Source organism: Cyanistes caeruleus, chromosome 5 (assembly GCF_971803275.1).
Source record: "Cyanistes caeruleus chromosome 5, bCyaCae1.hap1.1, whole genome shotgun sequence".
NCBI classification, from domain to species: domain Eukaryota; kingdom Metazoa; phylum Chordata; class Aves; order Passeriformes; family Paridae; genus Cyanistes; species Cyanistes caeruleus.
The window spans coordinates 32,233,333-32,259,365 of NC_141705.1; the positions used below are offsets into that span (position 1 = coordinate 32,233,333).

General features: G+C 39.5%; 1 protein-coding gene and 1 long non-coding RNA gene across 20 annotated transcripts in view; one reads left to right on the forward strand and one right to left on the reverse strand.

Moving 5' to 3' along the window:
- STOX2 (storkhead box 2) overlaps nucleotides 1–26,033 on the reverse strand; it is a 136,703-nt gene that overhangs the window by 11,805 nt on the left and 98,865 nt on the right. For 8 of the 19 annotated variants that reach the window (XR_015287594.1, XR_015287599.1, XR_015287600.1 and 5 more), the window contains one exon: nucleotides 1,987–2,139. Coding sequence is in view for 11 of the 19 variants with exons in the window: in XM_086891621.1 (XP_086747747.1) it covers nucleotides 1,987–2,139 (153 nt within the window). In the remaining 8 variants the exon portion in view is untranslated. Of the gene's footprint in view, nucleotides 1–1,986; nucleotides 2,140–8,190; nucleotides 8,668–8,990; nucleotides 9,063–12,458; nucleotides 12,579–20,205; nucleotides 20,669–26,033 lie in introns of those variants that run through there. The other 11 variants (XR_015287598.1, XM_023946713.2, XR_015287597.1 and 8 more) reach the window with 9 other exon arrangements.
- Nucleotides 20,400–23,507, forward strand: LOC147653023 (uncharacterized). The gene is made up of 2 exons (XR_015287602.1): nucleotides 20,400–22,468; nucleotides 23,110–23,507. It is a non-coding gene; the product is annotated as an uncharacterized LOC147653023 (long non-coding RNA).

Consider the following 26,033-nt stretch of genomic DNA (forward strand, 5'->3'; position numbering starts at 1 on the left):
TGGAAAAAAAAAAAAGGCAGCAAGAGACTATGTGCTAACTTGCCTCAGGCTTTGTCTGAGCAACGTCTACAAAATAATCCAGCCAGTTGAATTATTTTTCATGTTTGGTTCTGTCTAACAAGAATAGCACAACACACCAAGTGAACTGATAATCATGCTCCCAGGAAATTCAAGGGATGCCACCAATAAATTAGCATTTCGACCATGCAACAATGTTTATATAAAAATATTGATAAAATAATTGAAAAAATACTTGCAATTTATGAAATTCTTCTAGTACATAACATACATAAAAATGATAACTTGGGGGAAAAAAATCATCAAAATGAATTAAAAGAATTACCATTGTATGAGCTTTGCCCTCTTTGCATTCTAACCCTTACAATTTTTACCACTATTTTCATAATCAGCCTGATAAAACTACAAATAGGGAGAGAAAGCCAGTATTTACAAAATATGCTTGCAGTATTTTTTTCAAAGTGCAATTATTAAATGTCAGATAGAATTGTTTATTCCAAACACAGCTCTCAATTAAGATTTATATTTTAAATTCTCAGAACTCAGTATCAGTTATAGCAAAAGACATGTAAATTTCAAGGCTTTAAGTAACTCTTGCTCTAAAATGTAAGCAAAAAAATTCCAGACATCAAAACATGGCTATGGTTAGGCTGCCTAGATGAGACAGATGCATCAGTAGCTTTCCTACTGAGGTATATTTAATTAGCTACTTTTTTGCAGCTATAGAATAGGTACGATGGAGAAGGTTCTCAACTACTTTAGAGAACTGTAAACTCAGTCACAGAATAGGTAAACATCTTGCACAGGATCACACAAAGCACAAATGAGAAAGTTCTGCTCTCTTGAGCAGTAAACCCTCTGCTTTGCACTTTAGTGCTTCAATGTAAAATGTCTCTACAAGATGCATTTTGCATGATTCACCCACTCCAGATACAGATGGCCAGAAGAGAAGCAGCATGTTCAAGAGTACATTCTTGTTATAGGATTCCCGTCTTGTGATGTTACAGTATCTTTAATCCAAGACAATTTCCACTTACCATTTGATAAATATCAAATGCTGACAAGAATACCTTCTGAACAGTACACCAGCATTTGTGAACACAGCAAGTGTATTTATGGCTCTCCAGAACATTTAGTTTAGTTGTGGAGAGAGATGTCTTTTTTTGTGTGTTTTCCAAGCAAGGGGGTACAGAAGCAAAAGCCAGAACTGTGTCCAAGAAGGAGCTGAGGACTCTCGGAAAGCAGGCTGACATGGTCCTTTCACTTTAAACATAACCTCTCCCTGAAGCAGGCACATCATTTTAACTGGACTCTACTACTTGCATCAGGCCACACACTGAGAGTCTGTCCTAGGTGAAGGAAGCCATGCAGTTGTGTGGGAAACCTGGTCTTTAGGAGAGAGGTCTCTACAGAGACCTCCATGAGGTTACCTCTTCGGAGATTGGACGATGACACCTGAACTGGTTGAATGATGTCAACAGAACTCTTATGGGCAAGCTACAACTGGCTTGAAAGCCACAAGGTGAAATGAGTTTGGTCTGGCTATGACACATCATGCTTTGGTCTCCATAGCTACTAAAGAAGCCCTGTACTCCTTTGACTATGATGATAAAAAAGGTTATTTTGTGAGAAAAATCACAAACAAGCTTATTCTGATACTCTCTGAAAAAAGAAACAAGACAATACTTTGTTATTTAGTACCCCAAGTAATTTTTATTACTTACATGAAGTCAAGAATTTGCCCTGCAAAATTCATTTCACATGAATGGTCTTATCAAAGAGAACTCAATTCTCTATATATTAAAGAATAAAGAAAAAGTTCCAAAATTGGAACCCTAGTGTCTCCTTTTACTTTTGGTTAGAACATCAGGATTAGTCAGTTTTCCCATGCAGAAGGTACTGGGGCTTCTTTAACTGCCCTTTTACAGACTTGCTCATCTGACCAATGATTTATTAATGACCGGTTACCTGGGAAGCAGGTGGTTAGGTGCTCCATTAATGCTTCTTGTGTGACTTGTTTTCGGGCAGAGTTCATTGCTGAGATGGCCAGGCAAAGAATTTCCCCAAGTGGAATAAACTGTGACTGAGTGATGGGAGACATGCTGATGGGTGATACATCACCTGTAAAAAGACAAAAGATGTGCAATGAAGCACTTTGTTTAAAAATCTGCTCATAGGACAAAGAGGAAGTGATACAGCTGGTGAAAATTCAGAGATCTCTAGTTTTTGTACTGAGCTGGGGATAAAACTCTTACAATGGAGACCTATCCGTCAGCTTATTTCAAAACTTAAGACACAGAGAACTTTGGGAAATGGGAGATATACACTATACTGACATAGTTTCTCAAAGGGTACAATATACTCAGAAAAATGCCAATAAATTAGCACTTATGGTTGTGAAGCCTCCTGCTTAACATCAGACTAGGTAACTGCACAAACAAAATAGTTGCATATATTTCTCTGGATATAAAAGAGGAAATTCCATTCCCCTTTCAAAGTACAGATTACCCACCATTTCCATTTGATATAGTATTTTTTATTAATAGTAACAAAGACCAAAAAAATTGTTGCTAAGTTAATGAATAACATTTTAACTCGGCTGATAAAGCACAGAACACTTTTCATAGGCTCAAAAACATCAAAATACAGAAGACTGACAACCTGAATAAACCTCTCCTCAATCTACATGTCGAATGCCTTTGTACAAATTACGTATTTTTTTGGAAGAAAGTTTTAATGGTTTTCAGGACAGCCTGAAATTTAAGTTGGTTGTAACTTCTCTCATGTTGTCTTACAAACTGTTCATTAGCCTGTAGTTTAAAAAAAAATAATTTAAAGATCTTGAAGTTATGGGAGAAATTACAATTTTATAATACTAGCATGACTACATATACACAAGCGCATTTTAACATGCTTTAGCCAAGTACATAAATCTTTGATTCTGCTCTGTAATTCTTCTTGAACTGGTAACAGCTCCCCAGTGATCTCAAAAAAGAGGAAAGCAACAGGCTAAAATATTTTCCTTGCCAGTGGAAAAGGAGTGATAAAGAGTAACAGACAGAACAAAGGGTGCTTAAGTATGAATCCTATTCTGGCCACAGGTCAGTCAATAGCCAGGGATTAAAAGCTACCTAAATGGCTTTGAAATGTCAGGAAAGTCAACCAATTTCTGCTGTCACAAAGCAACACCTTGTGATCAAATCATGAATCAAATTACTAGAAATTAATTCAAATTTTCATTCTTAATTCAGAAGATCTAATATCTGCCCCATTAATTCTATATTCCTATTATGTCTACTAAACAAGAGCAGCAGCTTATGAAATTGATTATCAAAATGCATTTACTCTGGCATTATACTCAGTGCTTTGGAGGGAAAAAATTGGTGAGAGTAGTAAACTGCATAGCTGTCTCAGAGAGACTTATGAGCAATATTTTTCAATCACAAGCTCTACAATCTGCTCTACAACAGTGATACACATTACCCAAGACACAAGAATGATTTGAAACTACACATTCATTCTATGCTATATCCTGACTGCTTTTGCTTAATCAGGCCTGACCAGATCAATGCTGCATTCCCTTCCCAGGACGACAGCATTCTTCCAGCTTCAACAAAGTGAAGCCCAAGATCCTCCTCATTCTTATCTCACCATGGAATTATGACCTTAAAATATAACATTCTCTGGACATTTTTTACTCAAATACACCTGAAATTGTATTTTCTAAAAGTATATTCCTGCCACATGCGTTACAGACAATGGCAAAGAAGATGACACACAGCTTACAGAATAACATGAGAGATATGCTTCCATATGACTTGGGAGCAACACCATTTGTTCCCTCATCATTTGAGTATGGATCAAGAACATCGCAGTTATTATACTACTATTTACTAATAATTATATCTGCTTAAACTGTTCTTTTATCTGTTTAAACGTGTTCACAGACAGGTCTTTGTAATCAGACAGACACATAAGTTTACCAACTTTGATCACCAGTCACCATACACTTTGTACAGGGGATCAGTTTCTTTCATGATTAATTTCATGTCTAAGAAAAATCAGAATTAAGGTAAAAATTATGCAGATTTAGCAAAGTAATTTAAGAAATTACCATCTTTAACACAAAGATTATGTGTCATGGGTATCCTTGTGAGAGCTACTGAATTGAGTTCAGTGCAATGTCAGACAAATTGGCATATATTGGCCACAGTGGAAGTTTAATCTTATCAGGCTCATTGGGCACTGAAATGGGCTCTCTGGTGTCCTGGTTTTGCCTCAGATAGAGCAGCTTTAAGGGCATCCAGGTAAAGGGCAGTAACTTCTTAATTGTTTTATCTGTATCATTAAAGACCTGGCAATTTCTTAAACCTAAGCAGCCTGGCAGGAATATCCCTGTGCCTGTTCCCAGCCATGAACTCTCAGTGCCACCTACACAGGTGCCAGGATGGGAAAGTGGGTGGAAGACCTCTTTCTTTCCCTTGCATGGGAATGATCCATTCACAGCTAACCAGAATGATACTCAGGATGTAAAGAATGTACATACTGTACAGCTTCCTGAAGTGAGAAAGGGACTCAAGAAGTTTTATACTTGAAGCTTCGTTCTGCAGCTTGTAGCAGCCCCCAGAGGGATGCTTGAACAAGAACCCAGAAACCAAATTGGTCTGCTCATGCCCAGGAGCAGCCCATCCCTCTCCCCTGACTGCCAAGAGCCTGCAGAGATCCACCTGAGATCACTTCCAGTCGGGACTTCTTAACTTAAAACTGGCTAAGTGCAAGCTAAGAAATAATAAAATTTTCCTGATCTTAGTAACTTTGCACAATTCTTCCTTTTAAAGCAGGCCTTCAGCATGGAATTGCTTTCTAGGTTAGTGAGCAGAAAACATTCAGTCTGCACTGAATTTGACCTCTGCCTGCAGGACTCTTGTCACCAGGAACAAGCAAGGAACTCCCACTGAAATACTAACTATACCTCACATAACTCCTCAATACAAAATATTCAGTATTGGTTCCTTAATGTTAACACAATTTCTAGCACAGCACATTAGTGTACCACGGTAACACACATCCTGCTTGCAAATATTTGGGAGCTTGACAACCATTTAATTAACTACAAAGATTACTATAATTGCCCATAAAATCGCAATTTAAATGGCTTTAAATGAAATAGAAATGTTTAATAAATATTGGTTTATGTGAGGGCCTTTCTTGTTTGTTAGGGAATATCGTGAGTTAAGCCTTATTCTTTTCCACAGAGTGTTCTTTGACCTCCTTCATTATGACAAGGAAACTGTCGTTTCCCCTCTGCTGTGACAGAACGATCTCCATAGCTAGTTGTTCCTAACTGTCTGCTGGAGATAGTTACTAGCTCTTGTTTAAAAAGGCTAGCACATATTTTGAGCAGACCTAGTGACAGAAAGCCAAACTCCCCTTACTCAGGGAAGCTCTAATTTGCCAGATTTTATCTTGACTGTCCTGTGACTCTGGAATATCACATACACTCTGTGGTTATACTTAAGTCAACAAACTTCTTTGATGCACAGTAACAGCAAATATCTTGCATCTATGAGATGATATAATATATTAACATCAATTACACACATAAGTACTGTTAGGCTGTTGAACAGAAGGTTTACTACAACTTCTTTAGGAAAGATCTGCTCGGAAAAAAAAAAAAAAAAAAGCAAATATGCTTTTCCTAATTTTTTTGAAGACCACATCACTTACATAAAACATCTAGCATATGGCTCCTGTTAGCTCTAACTGATGCTTGTCTCAAGCAGCTTTGTTTTGAAATCAAATTACTAGCCTCAACTTTCATATGTTTGTGTTCCCAATTAAATGAAAACTGGAGCTCACAGAGAAGTTTTCACCAGCTGACTGCATGTTTTGTTTAAATATTACATATATATATATATACACACACACATATAATAGCTTCAGCTCTGTTTCTGCGATGTCTTTCCAAACCCCTCTCTAAACAATTTACCAAAAAAAAAAAAAGCTTTTTAGACTTCTTGTATTAAGTGACATTCAATTTTAAAGAATGTCTAAGCACATAAGAAACAGTGAACAGGAATTGTACTCATTAATGCCTTGGGGATTTGTATCACTAGCCTGGAGGGAAAAATTATTTTTATTACTTAGAACAAAAGATTATGTAGCCCATAAAATAAACACTTAGCTTTTACATAGCACTTTTCTTCAATGGTTTTCAAATACTCTGAAAAACTCGGAACCATAACTATCCTTAACATACAGATGAGAAATTGACGGTCTAACACGGCTGGGAATAAAAATTCCCACATCCTGAACCATACCAGCCAGAACTTTTCCTGTGCCAGTGTATCAAGTGTGTCTGTCCTCTGCAAGTCTGGGTAACAACATTTTGTGAGAAAATGAGGCAGACTACATTCTGTACTACATATCAGCAATTAAACTATCAACTACATACTGATGACAGAATTTTTATTACTAATTTTACTGCTGGAAAGAAGTGACTTGGAAGTCAAACTCTTTGTCTCATGAAGTTTGCATAAAGATTACTTGAAATTTCACCTCTTGACTTACAAATGGAACCAATTCAGTAGAACCATTGCGAATGAATTAAAGAAATTACAGTGCAAAATCATAGTATATTACAATTTATACACCCTATTTCTCTGAAACAGAGAGAAGACCCCTGATTCACACTCTGCATCCTGTGAAGTACAGGAAGCCAAAGCCCAGTTTCACTTCTTCAGACTCTCAACATCTTTTTAATCTTTTGTTTGTTACAACTCAAGACAACCGTTAAACATAATTTTTAGCCTGGTTTCCACAGAAAATGAGACTTGCACAATCACAGTCTGTGTCAGGGAGATTGAGCCTCACTAGACAAGAGTAGTGATTCTAAAACAACTGTTTGCTACACTTTACATCTATACAGAGCTTCAGGCATAGCAACCTCTCACTAGATGGGACAGAATCCAGTCAAAAAAGCACCTGTCAAGGGAAATCTGACTTCACTACTTTTGTTGCTTACAGAATGACATTATTAATCAGAAAACATTGAGCCGGAGCATAGTAACTTCATGGCATCTCATGATTGTAGTGGTGGTTGCAAGAGAAATTCCCTACAAAAATTTTCTTGCCAACATCCTGTTCTGATCAACACTTGCCTATGATTTCACCCTGGGAGGAATTACAGAAAGGTCATTTTCAAACAAAACTATTGTTAATGGGCAAAGGAGGGCCTAGAATATTATAATTTTTTCCCAATATACTGAAAGCAAAAAGTCTCTTCTAGAAAAAGTACACTTTCAGATTGACTTAATTAATGAAGCAACAGATGCTGAAGTAGTTATATGTCTGGCCTGGGCTGCACAATTACCCCCTGTTTGCCCCAAACCCCAACTTGACTGAATTATGCTAATTAAAGAATACTTACATAGATGTAGCAAACTTATTCTAATGTGAATTCACAACAAGGATATATGATTTTAAGTTTGGTGTTCCCATTTGATTGAACAAAAGGAGAAAAAAAGAATATGCAGATTTCTCTGGTATTGACCATACTACTATGAAATACCTTGAATCTGCACTAGCATGCTTACACAGAAAAGATCACATTTCACTCATAAAATCAGAAACAAAGAAAATTAGAAGTAATGTTGCTTGTGCTGTTTCCAAACATAGCCCCAATCCTCCTTTTAAGCTACATTTCCTGGAGTATTTTATGAAAAAAGCTGCAGGTTGTGTTTACTGGCCAGCTACACATATTAGAGGACTGGTAACAACAATAAAAAAATACATTAAAGATTTTTCCATTTATTCCTATTTAAGAGCAGCTTAAACAAAGGCTCAACAAATGCAGTAACACATTCATTTACTAACCAGCAAGCTCCTTCTGCATATCTGAACTGCACACCCACCAAAATAAATAATGAACAGTTCCAAGAATGTGAGCACCCCAAATCTACACAGCCTGAAGAAAACATGTCAAACTTAGTATAACCAATATAACAAACCTAAACAGAATTCTAATTCCTTACTAGTTACCAACTTCAACTGTGCAAATTGATCTTTTTAATCATTCAGACTCAGGTAAAATCATGATCTCCAGGTTCACTGCGTGGCACTAACTTTCAGAAACAGGTGCTAAATTACCCACAGTCAGCAGATTTGTCTTACATGTATTCATCCTGTGTATTTCCTGTGATTTAATTTTCCTTTTCTTTGTTCATGTCCTGTGGCCAGCTGCCTCCTGATCCAAAGTGATATCCCAGCACGTGTTACAACAATGATCATAAAAAGTTTCTGCTGGAGCACGGAACTTTCCCAGAGGATTCAGTTGAGGAGATTTCTGTAGCGTTGCTTGTCCTGGGAAGGAGGTGCAGGGGTGGGACTGTGTTTTTTTTAATATATTGTGTGCTTTAGAATGTGTTTCCCCAAACAATATTTTTCAAATGCATTTTTAAATAAATGTTCATGTCTATATTCCTGGCACACAATATGTTAAAAAAGGGGGACTTACCTGAACCCCTATGGTCTGGTTCCATGCTCCAGTACAGTATCCAGAGAAGCTGTGATGTAAAAACAATGTGCATATTGGGGCCTTATATCACTGTGGAAGCTGGCTGAATGCAGCATAGGTCAGTGCCACAGGACCTGAAAGAAGAAAAACAAAGCATGCTTTTAGGCATTAATATGCTAAACACCCACCTCTTAAAGCAGGAAATAGGGGTATACTTAAGAAAAAAATGCAGTTATCTAAGCAGGTCCACTGAAAGGAACATTATTTCACGCAATTCTCACATAAGCATGAGAAATAAATGGTTAAGAAATTACAGAGGAGGTGGAGAAGAATCTAAAAGGGACTACAAATATAACTCCCACATAGTGTTTTGAAAACATCTCTTTCTCTTTGCCCTGTTTTCATGGAATGGCTGAAATCACGTTCTAATACCACCCCCTGTTCCGAAGGCACTCACAGTCTTTGCAAAGCACCTCTCCACTGCAGTGCCTCAGGATTCTGCAGTGTCACTCCTCTTCTCCCTGGCTCTCTGCAAAGTGAAGTCATAGGAATGGATCAGCCAACCTGACTTCTCACTACCCTGCCCAGAATCCTTTGTGAACTGAAATGAGTCATCGCTCTGAAAAAATCCACAGCGCAATGTTCCAGGTTTCTCCCTGTGTCTGCGCTGGCTTCTTTGTCTTTGAAATGAGGTGCCTATGCTTCTGGAACAGTGCCCAGCTGCATTGTACAGGATAACAAGCCAGCCTTCTCATTAAGTGGACAAGAAAGCTATTTACATGCATTAGCAAAAGCAAGTTAAAGCTTTAACCCTCTAGTCAAGATAAAAAAAATCACCCCTAACATATCTTCTTGATGTAATGCACAACTCCCCCTATACACAGAAACATAAATGCCCAGACATATGTTGACATACAGATACTTACACAGAGCAGTATTTTCTTTAACTATTCACTATTTATCATGACACTTACCAATTTTAGGTCTATTAATCAAAAAGAAAGATTTACTCTCTTTTGTCAGTCCTGAAGAACGCTGCGGACCTAAATGTAACAAGCAGCTCTGCTGTACACTAGATCAAAGTTGTGCTTCTGTGAACTATTAATCAAAAAAATTAGAAGCAGTGGACAAGTTCTTGTGAGCTTATTTTTCATTATCCCATTCACCATATGGGCTTAAAACAAAGTGAGCCCTGAAACCATGCCAGACAGAAAATGTCAAACTGCTCCAAGTGCCGAGGGCCAGCAGAGCTGCTTCAGCTTCTGCTACCACTGACAAAGAAGGTAAGGCTCAGAACGAGGTCACTGTGTCAGGATCTCACTCCCAGGGCTGGATTTTCCTTTGCTTGGTGAGGATATGCTAAGGTAAAGCATCAGGAAGACACAGAAGAAATAGGAATAGTGTATGAGATGAGAGACAGCTGCTGCTGTTTCAGATGAATATTTTTTGGTTGTTCTGAGATTTAAATGTTTTAAAAGGAGGAAACATTTAAAATTGCCTTTACTGAAAAGTAACTATTTCTAGTCATGACCTAATCATCAAAATCAGACCAATATGCCAAAATGGAGGTGCAAAAAGAAAAAGTTTTGCAACAAAGCACTTTTTAAAAGGTTCCTACATTCCAAGCATTTTGAAATAGTTTGAAGCAAGGAAGGCACATAATCCATAAAATTTTGAAACACAGAATTTTAGGACCCACCTGTTCTATGCTGGAACAGGCAGTTCTCCTACATGTTTCCCCAAATGAACACACCAGGTGCTCAGGACTGAATTAAATATGAAAGTCACCACCTCCCTGGCTCCACAACAACCCTGGCAGAGAAGGAGTCCAATCAAGCCTAAAACAGATCTGTGCATTTCAAGAGGACAAGCGAATAGCTAGGTTCAACTAACAGTCATTTTTGGTTACAGGTCTGTGGTGGTTGTTAGGCAGCAAAGCCATATAGCAGATCAATTTACAAGTGTAAGGTTAACGGGATGCTTTGCCACACTGGCAGTTACACAGTAGCCATAATATCAGCATTAAAAACTGAGGGCTTGCTAGACACAGTCAATTTTCATTGGCCTGAAAGGCCTCCTTCCAGGAAATCTTCCTTCAGCTTTACAGTATTTTTGCCTTCCCTGGAGCTGCAGCATCAGCCACACCACCTCTAATGAATCCAACTTGGCATTTACAATGTTTTGGGTTCCCTAGGATTGTCCTTTGGAAATTCAGGTTGCCTGCTAAGTACATACCCATTTTACAGCAACAAAACCCCATGAAGAAAAATTTAAAAGTGAATTAGAACAAGCACTTACTGAAAGTAAAAACAACAGCTCCAATCTTCTTCCCCTTTACATCAGACAACCTTCATGCAAAGCTAAATGGGCTCATGCATGCAGCACTGTTTTCACAGACATGGACAAATTCTTGAGGCAGTAGTCTTGCAACTAACACCAAAGTTAAAACACTGGCAGAAGAATCCTAAAGATAATACTGCATTCTAGATATCTTTTCTCTCTAACAAATTCCTCTAGCACTTGAACCCATATTATATGCTCAGGACCAACTCAACTATTCTGAACAGACTAATACAACTACAAGCTCTTTCAGAGACAATTCCTCTTGCATGTGTGATGCCTACCAGGTACCTGGAATGCACCAAGCATGCACATGTGTCTAGGGTGCACAGACATTGTGTGTGCATGCACCTAGGTATGCCTTTGCTCAAATTCATCAGTTTACAGCACCATTACACAGCCCTTTAATCAGTATTAACAACAGCAAATACCTGATACCTTCAAGCATAGCAGAAAGCAAAAGTGAGAGACCAGCAGTAGGGAAAATACAAATGAGAATGTTTAGAAGAGCTGAAGTTGATGAACAAATCAGTGCTGCCTTCATCAGTGATGTTACAGCAGCATGGCCTCACAAGAGGAAGGCCTAGCTTAAATACCACATGCACTCCCCAGCCAGGGCAGATACTCTGTTCCTCCATCCCACATCTCCCTCTGCAGAACAACAGAGGTTGGTACTAAAACAAAAGCTGCCTTACTGACAGTGTACAGTACAAACACACCACATACTTCTTTCTGTATAATTCCTTGCATATTCATGTGCATCCAAATGCACCAGTAGAAAATACAGTATAGCCTAATGCCAATCTCCATCACACACTGAGGAAGCAGATAAATTAAAAATCTCAATTTCTTTCTTTGCTCACACTCCTTTGTCAAACTTTACATTAGCTTGGATATATCCTCCAGTCCTCCTGAGTCAGGGCCTGGGATTCCTTTCCTTTGCCACAGCAACTTCCCGATCACTAAAGGGAAACTCAAGATAAGGAAAGGAATATGCTAAAATGGCACACACACACCCCCACACACATGATAACACATGACAGAAAACAAAAAAGCTTTAAAAAGAACATGGTCAAAAGAAGCAAAGAAGGTTATCAAGGGTGCAATTCCATCTCGCCTGTACCAGCTACCCAAATTTCACAGGCTAAAATCAGCCATCAGCGCTCAGCAATCGTAGCTGCAGGGACCATAGTTATCTACCACAGGATCATAGAATATTCTGAGTTGGAAGGGACCCACAAGGATCAGCAAGTCAAACACTAGTAAATAGCTCATAAAGAGACCAAATCTGCAACCCTGGTGTTACTAGAAACATGTTCCAACCAACTGAGCATGCTGGTCATCATGATCACCTCTACAAGAACCTACTTACTTCACAAAGCAGGAACCACCCAGACACTACACTAGCAGCACAGTCCATGAACCCTTGTGGCCTCAGAAAAAACCAGATTAAGGAACATCAGAAAGATACCAACTAACACTTCCACGTCCTTAGGAACTCTCTTAATACTAGAAATTTTGACATATTAGTGCTCCACTAACAACAACTTACTTGCAATATGCTAATAAGTTCCGCTTGACTTACCTGAACAAATCTCCTGGTTCTTTAAGAAATCACAAGAGGAAACATGATCAGGGTATTAAGTTCACTAAAATCCTAGCAAGTAATTCCCATCTGTTTTTGTGCTAATGCTGTCTAGGAGCTAAATATCCTTTCTCTTTATTTTTTTTACTCCTGCTGCTTACACCCCTATTTATTACCAAAGAACACACCTCCCCTCCTTCAGATCTCCTTCCACTGGCTTTTAAAAAAATCTCACTCTTCTAGTGTTCTTTTGTATGTCTGCCCTTCCTGTCCCTTTAATCCTGTTAGAGGACTCTTCTACATTTAACTTACGTAACTTTCCTTTAAAAGCAACAACCAGAATTCTGCACCATATTCTAGTGTTCCAGCTAACCTCCCACCTGCACCGGGTACCAGGAAATTAGAATTTCCTTACTTTTAATGGAAATAGCCTGCCTTATACCCTGCTTTTTCCCCCACAACTGTATTTTATTGGTGGTTTGCTGTCACCCTACAACTGAGCAAGCAGTTTCAGTTAACCTTTTTATGCTGACCGCAAGAGAGTTTGAAGCAAATATTCTTAGTTTTGACTCCCAAGACCATGATCTTTAATAGCTCACTCTGTGGATATGATTAAGGATCTTTGATCATCCAATTCTTCTCAGCTGTTATCCATTTTTAAGCATCTCTGCTTACCACATTCTATAAAAGAATCTCAAAACCTAAGACAAAAAACAAACAATGCTTTAAGTGTCACCTAGTGCAGGACAGAATCACTACCCAGTGTGACACTTGCTCATACAACCACCCAGGAAACAGCACTTGAATGAAAACATCAAGTCTTAATGGAAGAACCAAGGCAACCAACACAACTCCCTCCCCCAAAAATCCCACTAGGTAAAACAATTGTGTCTTTTTAGAATTCAGCTACCAAATGAAGCTTTTTAAAATTATAGCTCGCTAGAAAGTATGTGATATTTTAAACCACAGAGATTAATTCTCTAACATATTTTGTTGCTAGGACCACAAAATGAGAAGGGAGGAGGGTTTGGGGCTTTTTCATAGAAATCTGCTACTATCAAATTAATTTGACTAATGTTAATGCTATATTATAATCAACCACACCAATATCACACCCCCTCAAAAACAAAGCCTGCCTGTTCTCTGGCAGCAAATGCAAGAAAAGATAGAAGCGTTTAAAAAATCTGACACTAGAGGAGGTTTGGCAAGAGACAGTAGGCAAATGAGAAACAAAGGAAACAAAACCCAACAAACAAAGATAAACCTAGATGTTTTCTTATAGGGAGGAAATTTTAAAAACACATAGAAAAATACTCCTTTCCAAACACTGCTGAAAGCACAAAACATGGCTGTTGAAGGTCTTAACCACATGTTCTTCACTATCCTCTTCAGTTTAGCCAGAACACATTTGCAGTGTGGCTGGAGATGCTGCAGCAAACATTCAGCAATAATCTAGTCAGAAGAAAAAATTCTTGAAAGGTGAAGTGATAATTAGCAACACAACCGAAAGACATAGCACACTCTCTCTCATCTATATTGACTGCTGTAACCATTGAAAGATTTTCAGCCCAAAGACAGTACTGCCATGGTTACAGCTTTTCAAACCAATAGTGATGACTGGCAGATAACATGAGGTTAAAATAAGAACCTGCAACACTGAACACAAGTCCCATGGTACTGCAGCAGCCTTTAACAGCCCAGTTTTTCCTGGCTAGGAGAGAACTGATGAAAAGGCCAGGGATGGAATCAATTAAATTAGTGCCAAAGTGCTTTTAAAAAGAAAAGGTTAGATGCTCCAAAGACTTAGCAGTTGAGAGTTTACTGGGTCATTTTTTTCCCTGTGGTCGAAAGCAGTTTTCAATATGGCTGGAGTACCTTTAAGAAGATGTACTTTAAAGTGAAATTGAAATATTTTACACCTCAATACATGAAGAAGCTATACTAGTATATTCTACCTCTAAGTTCTACCTGCATGAAGTAGATGCAATAACCCCTGCTTCCCACAGTGGTTCAAAATTCTTTCAAATTCTGTCCTTTGGTCTCTTCTGTGTGGGGATTAGCTGTGAGGATGGGAATAAAGAAAATGCCATGGCACAACAATTCAGCAACACACCAAATCTGCTGCCTTCCTCATGCTCATCAATCATCTTAGAGGAAGCATTAGAAATCCAACTGCACACATTACTACTAGTGTATACTGCATCTTAAAGGGAAATGCCCTTGTTCCAGACAGAAACAGTTCTTTTGACGTCTTCAGGGACTGGCATATTTTGACTATTTATGCCAATGCATATGGCTATCAGCAAAAGCAGCAACCAAAACTTACCCCCCCCAAATAAGTGGCAGTACCTGGAACCAGGGATTCCCACAATTAAACAACTCACTGGATGAAATATTTCCATCCATTTCACATATTTTTTATTTTTGAATTTTACTGAGCACTTATTTACAGGAAGCGGTAAACTAAAACCTCAACTAAGCTAAACCAAACCTAAAACTAAAATTAAAATACAACAGATGTTTTACTATTGTTAAAACAGTAATACCTCTCTACCTACTGCTCCATCACTTTTAAATTAAATTTCAGGAATCTGAAAATTGCCCTGTACATGAGCAATAAAACCAAACACAGTATCCAAAAAGATAAAATTACCAATTTCACAGAGTAACCCCTCTTGCATGACTTCTTACGTACCTCTTCATATATAGTCAGAAGTTTAGGCTTTTTAATTTCCACTCCTGACTCATCTAACGCATTCACTACTGACTCCAGCAACACGCAGAGACCATGCTCCTAAAAAAGCACAAAACTTAACAAATTTAAGCACTATTTTGTCAGTGCTCACTGCACTGCTTTATACTACAGTGCTGATGTCACTATTCTGCAGAATTGCTCAGCTGTTTCACTCAGCTGTCGTTAGTCCCTCCTGAAATCCTCCTCAGCAGTCTTAATGAACCTGAACAACTGTGATCTGACAAGACAGGGTTACCACTTCATTATCCATTCCATCCTTCAGATTTTTAATATAGCTATTAAACCCCAAACATTTGGTATTGATTCCCGGCTGCACAAAGCACGGTTAACCATTTAGAGGGCCCAGAAGTGGCCATCCTTCTTTTTTCTCCTCTGTATACTAAACAGAGCTTGACAAGACTTTTCTTTTGGACTTTAACCAAGCATTTATAAAGCACTAGAGCATGGAGTTCTTGTGCTCCCTGAGTGTCGCTATGACCCAGTTTTCTGAAAGATGAGAGCACATAAAAATAGTTGTCTCTTTGCCCTCTTATTCAGTATAGAGAGACCTAAACTAGGATATCAAGGCTAGATTACTGAGATGATCTCAGCAACTGATGATGATCTCACCTTTAACTGAACTAAACCAAAAGGCTAGCAAAAGGAGCATCAAGATAATTTTTTTAACAGATTTCACAAGTAACCAGAAGACACAGTGAGAAAAGAGGTATCAAAAACTGTTGAGATCAAAGCATAGGGGATACATAAACCCAAGATCCGAATTACTACATCTTATGCCATAGCAAGATAGTTATTTTCTAATACACATTTAAAACAAAATAACTAATTTCTTGCATATTGTCACGATGTTGTAATTCCTTTCCCTTGGCCATAAGAAAAAAGGCCTTATAGTAACCATCATATTCTTTCAAAAAGCAACCTCCATGGGCAGCATGGAGGCTCATCCAGATCTTATGGGCCTGAGGGTACCTCCTGCTTAACACAGGTAAAAAATGTCTTGGTCAGAACCAGAGCTTGAGAAGGCCCTCTGTTTCAAAAGCATTTCTGATTATTAGTAAACATGGCACTGCACATGGTGAAGGGGATGGTACATGCCCCTCTCTCACCTGGCCACCCCCTTTGTGAGGCTGGAACTGCTGCACAGACCAGCCCTCAGAAATATCTGCAGGAGATGCAAGTAATTCTGAATGCACTTTTTGAAACCCCTGTTGTTCTTCCTATCTGACTTGCAACAAGTTTTAAAGAGATGATATATAGGCTACCTGAAGAAAAACCTAGGCTATATAAAGGTTGAATTAGCAGCAGAAAAAGACAGGAGAGAAAAACAAGAAAAAAAATAAGAAAGAAAGAACACAGGAAAGGTTAAAAGGAAATGTGAGGAAAGAGGTGATTTTGTTTGATTCTTGAAGCAGGCAATGTAGCATCTGAGGCATTACTTCTGAAAGAAGACTTGTTAAATGAATCTAAATGCTTAGCAGGGCTAAATGGAAGCAGAAATAACAACCAAATGGTAAGAAATAAAACTAGTGCCTCCAGCCTTAAGAAGACTGGGGAAAAAATAAAGATCTACAGAATTGATGGAATAAGCAAAGAAATGAACAAAGGACAGTTGTTTTGTGACAGCTGATCTGCATGTGCTCTGCATACACTTGATGCTCGCCTGTTTTGTTTTCTGGGCTGACCTTCAGCCCCTGTCACACAAAGGATTCAGTGAAAGCCTCCAATCAAAGTCTCAATTAAAAGCTCGAAAGAACAAACAAATCTTTCGCTGCAGCCCCAAGGCTGAACCCAGGTGCCAATGACCCAGCAAAGGCAGCATCCCCAGCAGAGTTGCCAGGCTCCTGCCAAGGGTACCTGCATATTACTACACCGCCTTGGAAAGAGCCCTCCTCCCCTCCCAGTGTCTGCAACAGGCAGAATATCTAAGAATTTTGTTCTAAAAGAAACATTTAGCTTCACAACCAAAAGACTGCTTCTAAGTTTTTAGGATGAAAGATCAAAGCTAGGGGAAGGGTGGGAGCTTACAGGACAGTAAAGAAAGCTGAGGGTAAATTAGTAGTGTGCATGCTAATAAGACACACATACAACATCACTAAGGGAGTATGTTAATGTTTTGGGCAGTCTGAACAGAAACATGTGAAAGCAATTAAGCATGTCATCACCAATACTGTCTAGAAGTGTTCTGCTGCTTTATGAGCAGCGCTTCAAAACACACATGCGCGTGTAGTTTCATACAAAGATGGTGTAATCCACGAGAACTTGAAAATGTGAGGCAACACAAAGGGTGTCCTGCATGATCTGCAATGCCTATGTATAATGTGTGTGAATATTTGCTTTAAACTGTGGTATTTCATTTCTGGTACTGCATTTAACTGAGCTATTCCAACACAGGTTTGTTATGCAGTATCCAGTTTGATACATGATTGGAACATAATTTGGAGAACACATGTGTAACAGGATAAGATAGAAGCTGACCTCAGGGCTTTGGTCTAAAAGACTAATTTACTGTCAGAACTATCTTGGTGTAGCTATACCTATGTAAATAGCAATTTATTCTGGAGTGTTTTCTTTAACCTGATTTAGCCTACATGACTTCCAGAAGTTTTATCAATGAGGTTGGTAGTACACACATAATCCTGCTAAATTCATCTGCATGACCTTTTGTATCATGCATAAAAAGGTGAAAGTTAAAAATTGAATTATCAATAGCAAAAATAAAATACTAATTGTTACAGGCAAGCATATGTCTTCCTGTTTTTCAATCATATGATCCCATAAGCATTCAAAAACTGGATGTTTAAACAAAGGAATTAACTTTTTACTAGTATTTTCTTTTTCTGGTTTCCGATACCTTCAGTCTTCCAGAGTATATAACCATTGACATTTAGAGTTGCAAGTACTATTTCTGTAAAATCTCCCAGTTATGGAAAAAGGCAGAGATAGTAAAGGAGCCAAATGTGGCTTCTATTGCCATATGTTGTTTCTAATATAATAGTCACAGCTTGAGTTTCAAAACTGATGTAGATTTTAATTTCCCTTTATCTCCATTGAGTGCTGCTGTACTATCAGTACTTCTTAAAATCAAGACTTACCAAGAAGCCTAATTTTAGGCACTCATTTCTGGAACACGGCACAAAAGCTCACACTCAAATGTAAAAAGAATTCAGACATGTAATATATCTGGAAATACCTGAAAGTCTTGGACACACATCTTCACAATTCAGTTTACAAACAAGAGCCTAAGAGTCTACTTTAGGGCACAGAGGTTTGAATGTGATTTACATGTCTTTTGCCTTGCTCCTGACAAACATTATTCAATGGAAGTTTTGATGCAATTAGTGTTTCCAAGGAAAGTTTGGGAGTTGCAAAATTATACTCTTAAGAGGCATACAGAGTAAGGAGTTCTTGCTTTTAGAGAATATATTACTGGTATTCTTCATGATATCTTTGGAGACTGAGCATACAAAAGCCTAGTGTATCTTCCCAGCGACAGTTTTCTTCCTGATAACATAACTTCTTTCAAGGGCAGAAATTACCTTGAAAACATAATCACCACATATTTTCCCCTCACATGCAGCCTCTGATTGTCTCATTCATCACCTAGGTAGACAGACATTACGCAATTCTGTTTGCCAAATACTGCTCCTTAGGAAGCACTTGCAGAATACCAAAAATATATAAACTGACCCCCAGGCCTCCAGAGTGGGTCATCTTCAACTATGGCTTCTACCAACAGTGAAGTCACAGCACTGGCTTTCTGATATCACAGCATTCTCTGTAGCAACAGTCTATGAGGTCACAAATAAAGGATTATCACTTTGTTGCAGGATTAAGGGAACTAAGAAGCTGGTCTGTCCAGAGATGGGTTTTGCTCCCAATAATGGGCATTAGGAGAATGCTGAAAATAAATAGGTTGTAAATTGTCTTTGTCTGGCATGCACCGTTTTACCAATAATACTGTAAAATAAGGTATTGCTTTCATTAACAGCTCCTAAGTAATGGAATGAAATGCAGGCTACCTCCTGAGCTTTTACATGGGAGATGAATTCTGAAACAACTTTCATATCTTTGGAATCCTCAGTCATTTGATTTTGCAAGTGTGGACATCACTCAGACCACTCTCCTCAAGTGGTCTGCTGGTTAGTTTATGCACAAGTGTTCAAAGCTATTAATAAGCTTCAGAAAGCGACTAGGAAAAAAATACAAAAGGAAGTCTGGAAATATCTGCTGGGGGAAGGAGGGGTGAAAGGAAGGATGATACTGGGTGGCAACAGACTTACTACATTATTCACAGCAATCCCATGACCCATGCAAGCTTGCACATGCAGACCTTTCCCATATTTTTGAAGTAATTACCCGCTTTTTTAGATGCCTGGAAACTCAGGCTGCCCGATGTCTGAAAACTAGCTACTATACGCATATAGTCTTATCTTGAATGTGCAGCAGGTCCAACACATCAGGTGTACTATGTATGCATAATTTATCCCTCAGGGACTGCCCCAGATTTTAAGATTAAGATCTAAAAATCCTAAAACAGCCTGGCTTGTAATTTTTAGTCTGACCTGTGATGCAACCAGCACAAGCAATTGTACAGTGTGAGAGTATCTTGCCACTTCAGGAAGATTTTTTACTTAGGCCCTCCTTTCAGCTTATGGGAGCTGGAGTAGGATATTTCCAGCATTATGAGTGTAGGCACTAATACCAATTTCCATTCTAAAGCTGGAAAAAAACACTGGACAGATTTTGCAGTAGCTGATCAAGGCTTCACCTGGATTCTCACTCACCTGTCTGGAAAATTTATATTTCTATTTTGCAGCAGGACAACTATTAAAAACGTTGAGAAGAAACAACACAGCAGGAGCGACGAGATGTTTCACAGTGCTTTAAATACGCTTTGAAATTTTGCAACCTATTTAAAAATGTTGTTTCTTTTGCCCTCCAGCACTAGCAACAAAGAACCTCAAAGGAAGTGCTTTGATAGACTAGACTTACTCGCTTTGCCACTAAGCTCTGCAGCTTTCTAGGGCTGTCAGGAGCGGCCGGGCTGAGCCATGCCGTGAGACACGAACCACCGCGTTCAGCCAGCGCCGGGAGCGCCCCGGCCGCCTCCGCGCCCCCGAAACGCGGCAGAGACGCTCAGCCTCCACCAGCACCGTCACTCGCTGCCGGCCCGCTGCAGCCAGCCCGCGCTAATGCCGAGCACCCGGGGCAAGGCACCACCCGCGCCTCCCGGGGGAAGCGCGGCCCCGCCGCTACAGCCCGCCCGCAGCGAGGCGGGAGCGCAGCGCGGCCTCCCCGGCCCCGCGCTGCTGACGAAGCTTTCCTCGCTCCGTGAGGAGAGCAACCGAGCCGAACGGGGAAGGACCGCCCGGGCCGGGCCCCCGGGAACGCGGAACCTGCGAGCGGCACCTCCGGCAGCGCTGAGGCGCGACAGCCCGCCCGCTGCCATGGCAACGCGGGGCCCGTTCCCTACCCCTCCCTTCCCGAAAAGCTGCCAACGCTTTAGGGCCCCGAAACAGGGAGAAAAAGCGATATGCGCCTAGGCGGAAGATGGGACGTTACTCCCACCTTTGTACATTTTCAACCAAAACCCGGCGCAGTGTTCTCTTCCAGCAAAGGCCACCCACGTCCCAGCCATTTTGGATGCATGAGCAACTCCCACAGGACGTGCACCCCTGTGAGCTGCTGCTGCTGCCTCAGGGGCGGCCAAAATCCCAGAGAGGGAGAGCTCAGAAACAAAAATAAAAGAAGCGGGGGTTTTGTGGATTGGTTTCTTTGGCCTGCAGGTCGTGGGCCATTGTGTTTTTGTATAAGGGTGTTGATTTTACATGATAGTAATGCAGATTTCCGTCCCATTCATCTGTGAGCACTCTGTCCTCACAAGAAACCCTGGGGTTGCTACTCCGAAAAAGCAGTACAGGCACGAAAAACCCTTTGCCTTCCTGAGGGCAGTGGTGTGATGGGACATGTGCTGCTAATGCCAGAAATAAATTGAACAGCTGCTGCAACTAAATCCACCTCCCGCTTCAAAAGTACTTCAAAATACCCATCAAGTATTTTATGCAACTTTTCATGATTGATCCAAGGCTTTTGTTGCTTCGTTTCTAGAGTTTAAGGAGGTCAAAGGTCAAACAGCAAAATACTCCTCTCTGGCTGCTATTGAGTAGATTTGAACTTGTGCAAAAACTTCAGCTGATTAGCCAGCTACATTTAGAAGGAAGTTATTGTCTAAAAGGGCAACCATTATAGAAATCTTTTTGCCCAAGAAGCAAAGAAAGATCTACTGCCTCTATTTTTAATGGATGCAGAAGGTTCTATGACCAAAATAGGGTTTGCCAAAACAGTGATCAGCACACATGCTGAAAACCACAGCTACAGAACAAATCAGAAAGCTAAATCAAACCACCTTCTCCATCTCCCTTGGTTTCATCAAAAGCAAGCAGGAGAATTGGTTTATGAAGGCAAATCACAGGGTAACAATAGGTGCCTGCTGTGGATCCTGAAGATGAATTTGAACTTGGCTCTGAACCTGAGGGCTCTCTTCACAAGAGAAGTGAAGATTGTGCAAAGTGTAATGTGCATCTTGGTTTTTAGGGCCAGTGTATCTCATGGTCCTCAGGCATCAGCAACACGCACAGCCTAACCACACCTAGCTGATGGATATTTAGGAGAAAGCTAAAGCAGTATTACAGTCACAGTAATTCGGTGTTTGGGACACAGCTGGGCAAACACTGGTCAGACACAGGAGGTGTTTGCAGCATGCTGTGGTCAAGAATCAGCACCATGACCTCATCCTCCTCCAGTGCTCAGGCACAGAGGGAGCTGAGATCAGACTAGAAGCCAATTAATCACTCATTCAACCTGAATTTCATTATTCCTCTCTTTATAAGCTCACTTATTGCTGTTTTAATTACTTAAGGAAGATGCAAAAAACCTTTTAATTCCAAACTTTGAGATACAAACCATTACTGCAGACAAGGTAAACTAAATAGAAACTTTCCACTTGAACAATGGATAAAAAAGATAAAGAAAGTAACTCAGCAGAGTAATATCAACTTTGAAAGGCAATTGACAACCCCTCCAAGCAAGACCAAGAACTACTTGATGGCAGCACAAGTGCTAGAATCTCCCTCACCCTGTAACTACATGCTGGAAATGCATACACAATATCCACAGGAACACTGACACTGCCCTTTCATACAAAATGAAGAGCTGAGTGGGAAAAAACAAACAAAACCAACCAAAAAACTCCTCTGTAAGTCAAATTTCCCCATGCCAGGCAATATAAAAAAGCAAGAGCAGGTGATTCCTATGATCATGCAACCTCTGGCATAGAGGAAATCCTAGGCCAAAATTTCAGCATAGGAGCTACAATCCAAGACAGTGCAAAAAAACATATGACCATATTGTGTCTGAAACATTTTCTAGCCTGTACATCAATTTCATGTAGTATTGCTTTGGCTTCTCTGCCAATAATATACAAGACCTTTACATGCTGGCAATTGTATTTCCTTCACTAATGCCACTGACATCCATTGCCTTCTCTACAAGTCAAATATGAGGAAATGGTTCTTTCATGGATGACAACAGCTCTGTCTTGCATTTTAGAAGATCTGTAAGACTGGCATTGCCTGAAGGCCTTCACAGCCAAGTCCAGACAGAGCCAAGATGTTTCAGATACAATTGTTACCTGTAAGGCCATGGAAGCAATAAGATCACTTCCACTTGCAATCTTCAGCTTAACATACTCTTCAATTACTGCTATTTTAAAAATTCATTTGGAAAAAGAAAAAAAAAGGCTCATAACGATTTTATCAGTTTTGGTGTTTGACTTTGGGCCCAACCACCTACCTTCAATTATTAAAGATTTATGATCCCTTTTTCCCTCAAGTACAGGAGGAAGAATTTGGCCATCAACCAGGAAGGACAAGCTGGAACTAACAGAAGTGTATCTGGATCAGATTCACGCTGCCCATGTGGGAAAGCTCACCGACCATTCACATAGCTTTTGTGGTCTGCCTTGAACACTGTGGTTCAGCAGTTACTTACTTCACATTAACAAAGCTGCCCAGGTCAGAGAGCTTTGGCCTGCCTACACAGCCCTTAGTACATGTCATATCTTAGATGTACGTTTGGCCCCCTTACAGTTCATTTATTTTGAAATTTAAGTATCTAGAAAACCTTACTGAATAGTTTATGCAAAATAGTATCTTCCATGCCAGAAATCTTTCATTTATAAAAGAGCAATAAGGTTAAACAGGAAATAAAAAGACGAAACATACTTGAAACACTCATGTCAGATGTATGATGGAAATTTTGTACTCATCTGTGCTAAAAACTGACAAGAAAATCGGGAAAATACTGTTGAATATCATAATTGCTACTTCAGATGGCCTGAGGAATCCATCACCACACTGGTGGTATCCTGTGGTATTTCTCCTTTGTTCACAGGAGAATGAAAGTCCTTGCACAGACAAGTCATCATTTGTCAAAGCATTCACCATAGATGCCTAACTACATCAGAGCTACCAAACCTCAAGGCTATCCATTGCTCTCCTCATCCTGGCCAGGCCAGCCCACATTTATGCTTGATCTACTCTCATGAGTTAGTTTAGGGAGCTAACCTAGCAGCTGGCTACTCCTGCCAAAAAAATAAAAAAAATAAAAAAAATTATGACAAACTCTGACTGGGTGCCCTGTCAAGACAGAGGAGGATCCTGTCTCAGGGCAAAGCAGGAGGCAGTCTGTCACAGGCAGTGGAGAAGCAGGACCTCCTGCTCTGGGAGCCAGCAGTTATAGGAAAGAACTGCTCAGTTATTACAAAATTGCATGGTAATATGGCCACTCACCACTAAAACGACTGACACAGTCACCATCCTGACACCAGGTCCATGTGGTAGCTAGAGCTTTCAAAGGGCTTAAAACTCCATTCATTTTCATGGCATTCAGGTCTATCAGCACTGGCTTCAACTACAAAGGGCAAGTTCTGCAAAAGCAAGCTTTGTTTGTCATACCCGACAGACCATCAGGACTTGAACAAAGTAAGGACATGCAGCTGGAATAAACAAGGATATAAGTAGCAAACACACATTCCAAGAATATGTTTAAAAATAGTGCTGTTCTTACAGAGACAGCATGCACCCATTTTCATGAGTAGTTCCAAAGATCTGGTAAAAACCATCACCTTCAATAACTGAGCTTCCCAAGGAATATGGTCTATTAGACATCAGATACTGATCCTTCTAGTAGAAAATAACATGCAGAGCACAAGAAGGATCCTGCATTTCTCCATCCACTGCTAGAATACCTCCCCCCAAAACACAGATGACATAGTCACAATGAATGGCAGACATCCTACTGTGTAGAATACAATTCCACTGATATTAAAATGTATCAGAAAACCATACTTTTTTAAGTATTAATTTTAGAAAGAGGGAGAAATATTTTGACAAATGCCTGTTATGGCATTCCTGCAAGAAGTGTTTCTTTCTCTCCCTTCAAATTGGTTCATTCTAAAAGACTGCATTAGGTAGAGCAATATTTAAAACATTTAAACAGTCAAATTTGAAACAAACCATCCTGCTGAAATTATGTGATCTAAAAATACTGGGTTTCAGCTTTTCTTCCACATGAAATCTGTCTACTTTGGAGCTCTGTTTCAAATCAGAAAATAATTTCCTTAGAATCCCAAAACCTCCACAAAATAGAGCCTCTGTCTACTACTCAACTGTATGCAAGCCTCAAATTTTATAAAACAAGTTTCAACATATGTCCTTACAAGAATATCCAGCATCATGTATTTCCTCACGTGAAACTTGAGATACTTAACACATTAGTTTAAAATTAAAACTTTCATTTAGTCTGAGCAGGATTGAAGCGTTTTTGCCTTGTTCTGCATCTCAATCTGTGTTTTATTAATTTATCTTTTGAACACAAGACTTGATTGACTTGCATGTGTTTATAAATATGTATGTACAACTCAGAGTAGGAAAGCAGCAACAGCATTACATCAGCCTCAACACCTGCACCATGTTGACTGAAGCAGAGAAGACTGTCTATTGTTTCTCTTTCTTATTAATGTCTGCCTTCCCAGCCTTAGGAACGCCTTACTGCTCTGCCAGTAACATAAATCATGCTGACTCTCTCTGACTTGCAATTTCCACTGTGACTGGAGAGGCAGATCTTAAAAGAAAAAAAAAGAAACAAACAAAACCTCAACCAAAAACGGTGAAAATATCTAACAAATATTCTTCCGATTTTTATAATGACATTTGCCCCAAGTGTCCATTTGTGTGGAAAATGTTTAAATTGCTTCATTTAAAAAAGTCTACAGTCCTAAGGGAGCTTTTAGAATTATATACAAAACATTTTCATGCAGATGGAGGGCATTAAGTACTTCATGCATGCAAGAAGAAAAAAAAGCTTTAAGAAATGTTTCAAGAAGAAAAGAAGAAAGCAGGAATATTTTAAGTCTGAGACAGAGATCTTGTTCATCACACTCACAGAGAAAACAAACTGAAAAGAAACCTAAAGGAAACAGCTGATATACTATAGAACAGATTCTCTCCAAAAACTTAGTCAGCATCTCAAGAATTCTTCTTCAATGCTAAAATATAAACCTTAAAAAATACCTAATTTTGTACCATAGAAATTTACTACTTTTTAAGCTAAGCTATGCAGTCAGGCAGAACAAACACTAAGGTTTGTTCTAACAAACACCAAGTCAGCCAGCACTGGGGGGGACAGTCACCATACATCACCCAGAAAACAGCAGTTTCAGCAAACAGGAAATCCAGATTGGAACTGAGACCAAAACTGCT